The sequence below is a fragment of the Plodia interpunctella genome, chromosome 30, assembly GCF_027563975.2.
Source record: "Plodia interpunctella isolate USDA-ARS_2022_Savannah chromosome 30, ilPloInte3.2, whole genome shotgun sequence".
Lineage (NCBI taxonomy): Eukaryota > Metazoa > Arthropoda > Insecta > Lepidoptera > Pyralidae > Plodia > Plodia interpunctella.
In genome coordinates, this window is record NC_071323.1 from 805,982 (window position 1) to 817,867 (window position 11,886).

An 11,886-nucleotide genomic window follows, 5' to 3' on the forward strand; every position below is an offset into this window, starting at 1 on the left:
TAAGGTTGTTATTCTAAAAAAGAAACATTTTTGGCTATGAACTCTGTCATAAGCGCGTCCCAATTAATATAGAAATAAAATACATTATAAACAGCAGTCTTTGGAATTTGACAAGATCCTAACAATTACAGTTACGAAGATTTAAAATTGTTTGGAAAGTCGTTAAAAAAATAATAAAAATAAATATTAAAAAACTAAAAATTATAAAATTTTGAAACACTTCTATTATGACACAATATAAACTCAATAAATAAATAAATAAATAAATAAATATATTAGGACAAACCACACAGATTGAGCTAGCCCCAAGGTAAGTTCGAGACTTGTGTTATGGGATACTAACTCAACGATACTATATTTTATAACAAATACATATATAGATAAACATCCAAGACCCGGGCCAATCAGAAAAAGATCGTTTTCCATTATGACCCGACCGGGGATCGAACCCGGGACCTCTCGGTTCAGTGGCAAGAACTTTACCACTGCGCCACCGAGGTCGTCAATAAGTAAGGTAGCCGCTGAACATAGTTCTTTTTAGAGTGTCATTTAGTATGGAGCGTGGGTCACCACTTTGGGGAACTGAAGACTGGGTTTTGCCTGTGATGTGAAGTGCGCGTTCTTCTCAGAGCTGCGTACTTTCTCTGTTTCTTTGCGACGGAGTGAATAAATATAGTGCTTGTGCTTGTGTGTGCTTTTTCTTGGTAAATCCTTGGTTTTGGTTATATGGTGAAGGTAACGGTTCGGTATGGTAATGGTGGTGGTAATGTTGTGGTAGCCACAAGCGTTTGGACGAGTCCGAAAAGGTGTGAATTTATTTTTGTCATAAAGTTGAAAGCATTGTTTTCATTCTGCCAAGTGTTTTACACGTGCAATCTATGGGTCGATAACACACAAAAAGCACACAGCGACTTGCGTGTCTAATATAATAATGGTTTGAGGGCAATGTTGGGGTTACCGAGACGTTGTTCCGCGTCAGGGATGTTCGCGGAAGCGCGCGTGGACACCTTCCAAGCTATAGTGCGAAAGAGGGTGGCCTCCTTGATGCGGAGAGTGGCCGCTGGCCCCAACAGCCTCCTCACTATTATCGCTGGCAGGGTAGATGGGCCCTTTTTTAAACACTGGACCCATATCCACTTAAATAAGTAACTAACATAGTTTTAAGAACATTGTTACTAACACTTAATATGGTATTTATTTATTGCCAAAATAAACAATTATTATTATTATTATTGTCATTATCACAGTATTTTTTTCACTGGAGTTTCTAATAATATGATCGGTTACGAGATGGGTGACCAATTATGTGTCTTGCCCACGTGCTTGGGAATTTTGAAGCAAGAAGGGAAGTAGTTTTAATTAAAACGAACATATTTATCAGATAAATGCTTTATTTGGAAAATTACATTATGTACAACAAATTTCCTGTGAAATTTACAACTAATTTGTAAGTCTTCTAAGGTATAAGAATTTTCTGCGCACCCTGGGCTCCGACGCTCAATTGCTGAAGTAGCAGAACAGATGCAATATGAATTTTCGTAATATCCGCTCCGTTTGAGTAAATTGAAATGTGTAAAAACTTTTTTTCTCCCTAGCATTAAAAAAAATATCTCTTTTGTTTCATACGTACATGATTAGTAGTATTTGTTTTTGCTATTGATTTGTCAGTTATTAAATGACTGGAAAATTCTACTGATTGGCATAATTTCATTTACTAATCTTTTCATCTAATTTTTCGTTTCAAATTTTATATACCTATAGTGAAAAATAGCCACAACTATCCATCGATGGGTTAAGGCAAAATTTGATAGTGCGACATAACACTGTAATGTTCGGTACAGTGTTTAGGAAATAATCCACAGACACTACATAATATTCCATATGACATAACACCACTAAACAATAAACACTACACGCATACCTACCCAGCATAACAGTTAACAATTCAAAAATATTATTACTCTAATACAATCATACAACAAAGTTGTCCTTTTCGTAAAATGTCCACTTTTCATCAAATCATTATAATAATCATTGGCCGCCGGTCGCGGTTTCGCTCGGGTAAAAAAATACTAAATTATACAATTAAATATCGCATCTTGCATCACTCTATCTATTTAAAAGCCCGTAACGATTATTTTTTTTGGTTTATTCCCTCGTTTTATTGAGGAGGCAAAGGGTACTAGCCCATACAGCCAAGTCTTTTGTATTGAATATTTATATATAAATAAGAGTGGCTAATATCCACGGAAGAAGGCATAAGCCAAGTCTGTAGTGTAAAGCCCGTAACAAAATCCGTTGCGTAGTTTTTTTTTTTTAATTTCATGGCTCCATCGTTCGCCAAAACGATGATTTTGCCAACGTCAAGGTTGAAATTGACACGGAATATGTTATAATGATATTATAAACACGGATCAGTGTGTAACTTAAAATATAAAAGTATATAAATATATTATACATACATACATACGGATAAAGTAAATAAAAATTATAAGTAGATATTATTATTTTATATAAATTTTGCCAATATAGTTATATGACAGGGTTGAATTTATTGAGAAGAGGGACTATTTGCGTAGTTTAAAGATCTAACATAGTGACAGACAGACAGCGGGAAAGGACTTTGTTTATACTACCTATATAGTGATAGTGATACGAAGCGTAGACAGAGAAAATCGTCGTCGTAAACCTACGTCGTTTCTCTCATACAAGAATGGTCAACTGTCAGATAGAACAACTGTGATTTGAACTTGAACGGAACTGATCTGTACCAACTTTTTTAAAAATTGATCAAAGACAACTCATTATTGTACCAAACCATGGATTTAGTAATTACTTTGTACAGAGTACCTACTAATTCCATGTACCAAACATACTGCTGCCATATGTCTAGCGATGTATCGTTCTCGAATTTCTCGAGAACACGATGAAACCAGCCAGTCTTTCTCTAGGAAATAGAAATATGAAATTTACAAGGGAAGAAATTTTCGAGAACCAATTTCTCGGCACTTCACTAGGCTTGAAAACCTTCGGGAAATTATCGAGAATGTCGAGAACATAATTTCTCGACGGCACATCACTAGTAGCGTTGCAACTATCGATAGGTTTATAGTTTTGATTATCTCACAGATATTGAACATTACATTTATACATCAGTTACTGGTATCAAACGCAAAACCTCCTAAAGACTACTCGGGTACATCGAAACAAGCAACTTTTATTCTACGACTTTTCGTGATTCGTATTTTTTTTTCATATAAAAAAATACAATCTAATTTGCGATTCTACACATGTTAACTCTATGTAATAGCCGAGCGACACGAGACAGTACAGTAGCGCTATGTAGCGGAATCGAACATAGAGTTAACGTTAACGAGAAACGACATTAATACTAAAAATGAAAATGTTTGTATTTATTACGTTTAGACTAAAGTCGTAAAGACGTTAGTCTCTATGTACCTCATGCGCCGTCATTCGAAAAGGTCGTACGATTGATAGGCCTGCCGATACTACCCCGATTGCAATTTGCACATTCGATAGAGACAAGTCATACCGCAGAGCGATACTATCGATAGGAGCGATACTAATCGTTTTCATACTAACGACATTATCATATTTTACCAATAATATGGCTCCTGCTTTTTATCAATAATATTGCAATAATATTTTTTTTTCTCAAACTGTCGATAAAAACGCTCACAACGTGTTAAATTATTTAAAACTCAACTACAAACAAACAAACATCTTTCGACAACATTATATATATATATATATTTCCGACGAAATTCGAAACACTGCCACAGAATAACAGAACATAGCCAGTACCATTTGATGTAGTCCATTTACCATGAAGCACAAAACACGCAGCAAGCAACTGCGTTCACGCGCTCTTCCTTTATTTTACACGATAAAATGTTTGTCAAGTTTTTATTGTCGTCTCTGACGAGATCTTATGGCATTTGACGCCTGGCAAAAAACCCATGTGCGTGCTATAAACAGTTGAGGAGTTCCCTCGTTCGGAACCGATCAGGGTTGCACCATCAGGTCATTTTTCATAGTCCTCATGGCTGTGGGTCGCGGTCATTACGTGGAATGAAACACAACAACTTTCTTGGCATTATTAATGGAGTGGTTTGTCATTGCCTTCTCCATTTCACACACAAGTTAATAATCAACTAGTATGCAGGTTTCCTCGCGATGTTTTCCCTCACCGGAAGCAAGTGATGGTCGATGAAAACTACTATACATGAGTCAGATTGGTATACAAACTCATGTGGCACGAGTAGGATCCGAACCTGGGCCCTTTTTGTTCAAAGGCGGGGGGGGGGGGTCTTAACCATTACAATAAGCAATGATGCTTATCATATTAATGCACTATCATGGAAACTGAAGCGACGTGGGAAATTTCAACTCTATAGCTCAACTGGAAGTGAGAGAAATCTAACTTGCAAGATTTGATTACAGACAGACAACATGACAGATTGATTATTGGATAAATGTTATTATAATTTAAACGATTTTTTTAAATGACAGATTTAGATATAAATTTAGTTAATTTAGTTACTTTTATTTGTTCGATTTTGTTTTGTGGGATGATAGAATGCTCTCCATTTAAATTTGCATACCCGTGGACGGTGACACATGTAGGATTAAGCTGTTCTTTTAACACCACATTGTAAAAAAATGTAAACTCATGTTTTTGCAAATAAATAATCTTTGTCTTTTAAAAGGTGAAACTAAAAGCTTGTAATAAAAAGAGATAGCGTGTGCACGAACGTTAGTGACGTGCCACGCGTTTATATGTTTCGTGGTAGGCCTCCAGAGTCCGGTATAGTCCAGGAGCCATTACGCCTTCGCTACGCCGACTAACGCCGGCCGCACACAACGGTCCTTCAGTTTGTAACCCACTTTGCTTACGGTAACCACTGTACCCGGTTCAAAGCCTTCCACCTCCTGAAATTAAAGTCGAATCATTTATTCAGAAACTTTCGCACGTGGCTTCTCCCGCGTGCATTTCCCAAATGGAACAGTTAATTTTCCGCGATGAAAATGTGCCCTATGTCCTTCTCCGTACTTCAAACTACATGTATGCAAAATTTCAAGAAGATTGGTTGAGCAGATAGAGCGTGAAGAGGCAACAAACAAACTTTATTTTCGCATTTATAATATTAATTGACAATAATATTTTACTAGCGGATAATAATATAATAAATTATATACTTTAGGTATATAATCACTTCCACAGGAATCACGCTATCCATTGGTGAAAACCATACCAAAATCAGTCTGGTATTAAAAATATAACTAGCAGCGCCCCGGGGCTTCGCTCCCGTGGGAATTAAAAAAAACCCTATGTGTTATTCGGTCATATTCTACCCGTGTACCAAATTTCATAAGAATCCGTCCAGTACACATAACAAACACATATCATCACAAACTTTCGAATTTATAGATAAATATAAATAAATATATTAGGACAAATCACACAGATCGAGCTAGCCCCAAAGTAAGTTCTATACTTGTGTTACGGGATACTAACTCAACGATACCATATTTTATAACAAATACATATATAAATAAACATCCAAGACCCGGGCCAATCAGAAAAATATAATTTTCCATCATGACCCGACCGGGGTTCGAACCCGGGACCTCTCGGTTCAGTGGCAAGCACTTTACCACTGCGCCACCGAGGTCATCACAAATTAATAATATTAGTATAGTAAGTAGGATAACCATAAATATGAACCTGTTGGAACAAAGCCTCGTGAAGGTTCGGGTCGAACTTTTCTCGTAACGGTGACACAGCGACCAGGCCGTGCCGGGAGAACACCTGTCCACATCAAATATATCACGATTACAATCACAAAAATAAATAACAATAACACACATTGCAACTTAAACTGTAATTATAAATAACACACGTTGCACATACAGTAATTTTTATAGTTTAACAAACATTGTAACTTAAATCACTGAAAATTACATTTTGTGTTGGTAAATGATATCTTTATGGGACACTACCAGCCCGTACCGGCTTCGCTCGAGTAAAGCCACGGGTAAAACCATAACAAAACTTTCTCAGAAAATCACCTATAACACAATAAATTTTTAATTATGCCAAAAAATAAAATGAAAAAATGAAAAAATTACTGATAATTATGTGCATAGTCAAAACATAAAAAATCGAAATCCAAAATTTATCCAATAAATAAAATCTACAATAATTGGTTTATAATACTTAGAGTGCGCCACCTGACTACTGCGCTTCATAGTAAAGCTAGGCTCAGCGCAGCGGTTCACACAAAGTCGACTTTCATTGAGAAATTCTGGCAATTCTTTTTTATTTATTTATTTTTTGTCTATGCCGGGGTCATTGCACGCGAGAGCGAGAGAACACGATAAACTATGAATTGGAATAATTGTAGTTTCAAACTACGTCCACAAATTCATTAAAGTTTTAGGATAAACGCAAACCTCAATACTCACATGTATTAATAGGGTCTTTAATATGAAGCCTTTAATTTTTTTGGCATAATTAAAAATTTATGGTATGGTATATATATAGATAATCAGATTTAATTCCAAATAATCGAAGTTCAGGATTCGAACCATCAACAGTAACAACGTGAATTCAATGGTGTTTACCGCTGAGCTGTCTACTCATATCTATAGTCGACGAAATATTGAATGGGATTATTCTATTGCTTTTCACCCTCATTTAACTACCCTAAAGGTCAAATTTTAAGAAATCCTGAAACACGGGTTTCATTATTTTTTGTTGCATAGCATTTGTACCAAGTTTCAAGTAGATCAGTAAAGATTTTCGTTATTTTTCATACAAACTTTACCTCCACTTTTTATCCCTTTAGGGGTCGAATTTTGAAAATTTCTTTCTTATCTGAGCACTATGTAATAACCTAAAGCTACTGCCCAAATTTCGCGTTTATAGCTTCTAAGGTATAGGCTGGGCGTTGATTAATAAAAAACGCTTGTTCTTTTATACATTAGATGTCCGCCTTTCCCATAGATTAAAATAAATTTGTTATACATGTTACACATGCGTTTTAGGGCTCCGTAGCAGAATGACGATAAACGAAACCCTTATAAATTCATCACGTCTGTCCGTCCGTATGTCACAGTCAATTTGTTTCTACTTAATTTTGAAAATTATATTGAGATGGAATAGTTTGGAATCGAGCGGGAATTGAACCCACGACCCTGTCCATCCGGAACAGGTGGCTTACCATCATCTCTTAACGCGACCCACTTTACGACCTAAACTGATCTGCATCGCAAATTCGTACCGTCGACTTAATTTTTTGTATGAACGCGATTCATTTTAGGTGCCTAAATTGAACTGAGTTGCATTGGAATCGTTCCGTAAAAGTTGATGGTAGGTTTGCAGTGCTCTTAACCGCTGTTCTATCCTAATTAGATTTCCGTACCTAAAGGGTAGACTACGTACCTAAACGCTTGTAACGTCACATATACAGGGTGATTTCTTATATTACCTACTTTATCTACACGCTCAGTCGATGGTACTGAACAACTTTTCATATGGAAGCAACCTTGAAATCGCATAAAAATCAGCTGATTAGCCAAACATTGAAATGGATTTGTTACAACACACGTCACACACATGCTTTTTTAATTTATTTTTGAAAATAATAATGAGATGAAAAAATTCTGGAATCGAGCGGGATTTGAACCCGCGCCCCTGTCTATCCGGGACAGTGCTCTCGACCACTGAGCTATCGAGACCGTGCCAGTTCGGCTGAATTAATCCATCTCTTTACGTCTTATTATTAATTTAATTTTGTAACATAGAACAGCTGATTTTTTTTTTCGCGATTTCAGAGCTACTCCCGTACTAAAAGTTGTTCATAATCATGGACTGAGCGTGTAGACAAAGTATTGTCAATTTATAAAAAGTCATCGCGTATATTTATTTAAAATTAAACTAAAATTATCTATTGCATACCATGGGTTCACATTGGTTGTACATAATTGTGTTAAAGGTAACGGTACAGCAAAATAAAGTAAAACAATGCGATACGCGCATATAATAAGTTAATTGAATTAAATTATAATGAATTAAATACTTTAAATTTTATCATGTATTTGTCACAGTGCAATTGTTGAATTTTAATTATAAATGCCTTTTTTTTAATCTTTCAAATCTTAAAAATCTTTTATCATGAAAAAATAAATTACATTCCTATTTACTTGTTAAAGAATTATTGCAGATTGTAAAAACTATTAATGGGTGAATTTCACGAGCGTTGCGAACTCCGCCGCGGGTTGTCATCAGTGTTTATTAAGTTGTACCGTACACAGTAATCAATTTAATTATCCTATTTTATGAACAAGTAAAGTATTGGTACAATGTTAATTTTATAAATGTTTAATAAAAAAAAAAAACGGGTTGCACTCCGCGAGTGCCGGCAGAAGTGAAAACTTGAATATTAACGTTGTGTATTCACGCGTCACAAAAAGTGCACAAGGCCCGCTAAACAAATATTTTCACTTAAAAAAAAAATATTAAAAAAAAAATGTGGTACACTAAGGAAACAGTAAGCCCTCCCCCCCCCTCCCCGCTGACCTGCGTGAGCTGCGCCCTGGTGAGCCGCACGCCGGCGTGCAGCGAGCGCAGCGCGGCGTCCGCGCCCGCGCCCGCGTCCGCCGGCACGCTCTCCGCCGCCGCCGACAGCGTGTCCGCTACCTGGACGGACGATGTCATATCGTATATAGGTAGGGTACACAGGTATGACACGCTCAGACAATTATTTCAAATATGTACGGACGGACAATTTCGTATATAGATGTAGATGACAAGGTCAGAGAATTGTTTAATATAAGTATAAATATATTAGGACAAATCACACAGATAGAGCTGGCCCCAAAGTAAGTTCCAGACTTGTGTTATGGGATACTAACTCAACGATACTTACTATAACTATACTATTTTATAACAAAACACATATATATAAACATCCAATTGGAAAAAGATCATTTTCCATCATGACCCGACCGGAGATCGAACCCGGGACCTCTCGGTTCAGAGGCAGGCACTTTACCACTGCGCCACCGAGGTCGTCAAGAGAAAATGACAAGGTCAGAAAATTGTTAAAATGATAAAATCGATTTATTTAAGGTCATTGTATTAATTCATAGACTGTAACAATGCCCCTGAATCATTTGTAAGTAAAGTTGAATGGAAAGTCAAGTTTAAATATATATATATATAAAATCTTATAGATTACATATTTTAAACAACTATAATTAGGAAATCGTCGTGATAAACGCAATAGTTAATGTAGCTGTCGAACAAACATAGCTTTTTTCCGCTAAGACATTACTCAATTGTGACGTAACGTCAAAACTATCATTTAGTATGGACCTTGGAGGAGACCAAAAATGCGTGATTTTATTTTTTGTCATATATTTAAAAGCATTGTTAGTATCACTAACAATACATATAAGGTATACATACTGAGAGACACATGCCTGCATATAGGCAAGGCATTCCTAAAGAGTTTTTTTTTTTCTTCTATATTTTGGACAAGGCTTCAGTGCACTTTGTGTGACTGAAGTCAGCCTCGTGGGGGATCTCTGATATAAACTTATCTAGCTTTCATAATGCTTGTCCACAAGATATAAATGGATTTAGCCACCTGTGATAACGGACTGCTCAACACTATGTTCAGCAATAAAAAAAAATATCTCCATTATGAACTTATCTAAAAAGAGAGTTAAAGGAATATTTTTTTATATATATTACTCACATCGAGGAGGTCCTTGCAAAAGCTCTGTATCGCAAACGACTTGGCATCCTCCACCTGTTTCACCATCCTTCTCCGCACATTTTCACCGTCCGCCAACGCTCGCTTGTATTTGTCCTGAGAACGAGTTATTTTTTTACAATAAGTAAATTAGTTTGTCAACACAATAGTGTCTCATTGGTGTATTCCTCAGGGTCGGACAGAGTCGCATCGTATTGCATTATTCGCACTTGATTAGTCCAATAAGTTAAACACACAGCTAAACTGGACTGAATATATAAATATATATAATATATATATATATATATATAGATGCAGTGTGACTGCATCTTTTATTTATAGCGTCCTGCAACAATCTATACTATTATTATAAAGAGGTGAGCATTTGTGAGTTTGTATGTTGAGGCGGGTTATCTCCGAAACTACTGAACCGATTTCAAAAATTCTTTCACCATTAGTTACATTATCCAAGATTGCTATAGGCTATATTTTATCTCAAGGCTCCCACGGGAGCTAAGCCCCGGGCAACATCTAGTTAAAAAATAAAACAAAGTTAAAAAATAAGATGAAAAAATATTTTGTTAATGCCCACCTGAAATATTTTCTTTTTCTTTACGAGTTAATTAAATGCTAACATTAGTATCACATTTCATTCGAGTAGCTTAAAGGCATCTTAATCTGTATAATTAAGTTATAGGCAAACAATAATACCTCAAAATCTTTCATCTGTTGCTTAGTTGTGTTCAGTTCAGCGGTGAGCGTCTCTATTTGCTTGTGGCACTCCTCGACCGTCGTCGGCAGCTGCTTGTCGTTATTATTGCTTGTTTCCGCTGGCTTCTCCTCTGTGCTGTATGAGCATGCTGTGCTTCTGTAAGGTATACAATTTCTAAGGTTCCGTACCCAAAAGATCCTATTTCGAAGACACCATTTTCAGTCTGTTTGTCTGTTACTGGACTGTATTTCACGTACTGTGATAGTTAAGACAGTTGAAATTTTCATTGATGATGTATTTACGTTGCCACAACAACTACAAAGACAGCATAAAACAAATATTTAAGGGGCTCCCATACTAAGTCTTGAGTTGATTTCTCACAGTCCCTCTCAATATTGTAATGCTTGAAGCCCATCACGTAAAAAAAATAAAACTTCAAATTTTGAAGATATCAGAGACCAGACCTGTCATTTTATGACTGGCCTGTCTGTTCTCAACCCTCTTTGCGAATGTGGTTGTTGCCTATCAGCCGCGAAAGACTCATCGTCAACGTCAATTGATGGAATAACAGCATTCCCTGAGAGGGTTAATGTCAGGCCAGCGGCTGTTTGTGAAATAACAGTAAAATCTTTGTCAATAAGGCTTGGGTTGTCACAACCGAAAATACAACATACACATGAGAAAGCGAGATGTTTATTTGATTTATACATCAGAAAACTTCTTAATTTAACGGCAGACTTATCAGATTATCGATAAAGTTATTCAAAGATTTCATCATCTTCTACTTTGTGGACGTAATGAATTAAATGTCACTTTTTGAACGGTGTTCTATTATTACTATGATAAGTGGAGATTGTAACTTCTGAAAAAAGTACGAATCATTTGTATTTTTGTAAAGACAAACGATATTTTAGGTTATGCAGGCTATGGTTGCGCAATGATGATATACCTGTAAATGTTCGATCGGAATTGACGTAAACTGGATTCTGTAATGTATTTTGCCATTCTTCCTACACTATACGCTTTGAGTGATGCCATTTTGTCCAATTTTTGTATTTTTCACAAATTCTCAGAGGTTAGGCCTAAATTCTTATCTGTCAAGATTTTTTTTTTAGATTTTTTCTCTAGCCATGCTATGACAGTTGTCATTTAGAGAAAGATGTAAATGACAAAAATGCGTATTATGTAAAACGGAATGTGTTTTATGGCTGGTTTACACTTTTTATTAAAACTAGCTGGGTGTTTGCTGGCTTTCCCGTAGCTCCACTTTTCATGCCGGGTTATAGAACCAGTTATATTAGTTATTATAACATTATACATTATAAATAATTCGCAATTATTGTAAAAAAGCTAAGTTCTGTGTTACTCAACTTTAACAGTGTAAATCGA

General features: G+C 36.0%; 1 protein-coding gene across 1 annotated transcript; it reads right to left on the reverse strand.

The window, feature by feature from the left end:
- Window positions 1–3,375: 3,375 nt before the first annotated feature.
- On the reverse strand, window positions 3,376–11,620 carry Roe1. The gene is made up of 6 exons (XM_053767088.1): window positions 11,447–11,620; window positions 10,497–10,653; window positions 9,789–9,902; window positions 8,606–8,725; window positions 5,750–5,833; window positions 3,376–4,953 (listed from the first exon to the last, which is right to left on the reverse strand). Exons 1-6 carry the CDS (start codon window positions 11,533–11,535, stop codon window positions 4,846–4,848), a joined length of 672 nt encoding a protein of 223 aa, XP_053623063.1. The 5' UTR covers window positions 11,536–11,620; the 3' UTR covers window positions 3,376–4,845.
- Window positions 11,621–11,886: the final 266 nt, after the last annotated feature.

Coding starts and splice junctions, on each gene's coding strand:
- Roe1 (XM_053767088.1), bottom strand. CDS start 11,535: ATGGCATCACTCAAAGCGTATAGTGTAGGAAGAATGGCAAAATACATT. Junction 9,903..10,496: donor AACAGATGAAAGATTTTGAG/GTATTATTGTTT, acceptor ACTCGTTCTCAG/GACAAATACAAGCGAGCGTT. Junction 8,726..9,788: donor TTTGCAAGGACCTCCTCGAT/GTGAGTAATATA, acceptor TCGTCCGTCCAG/GTAGCGGACACGCTGTCGGC.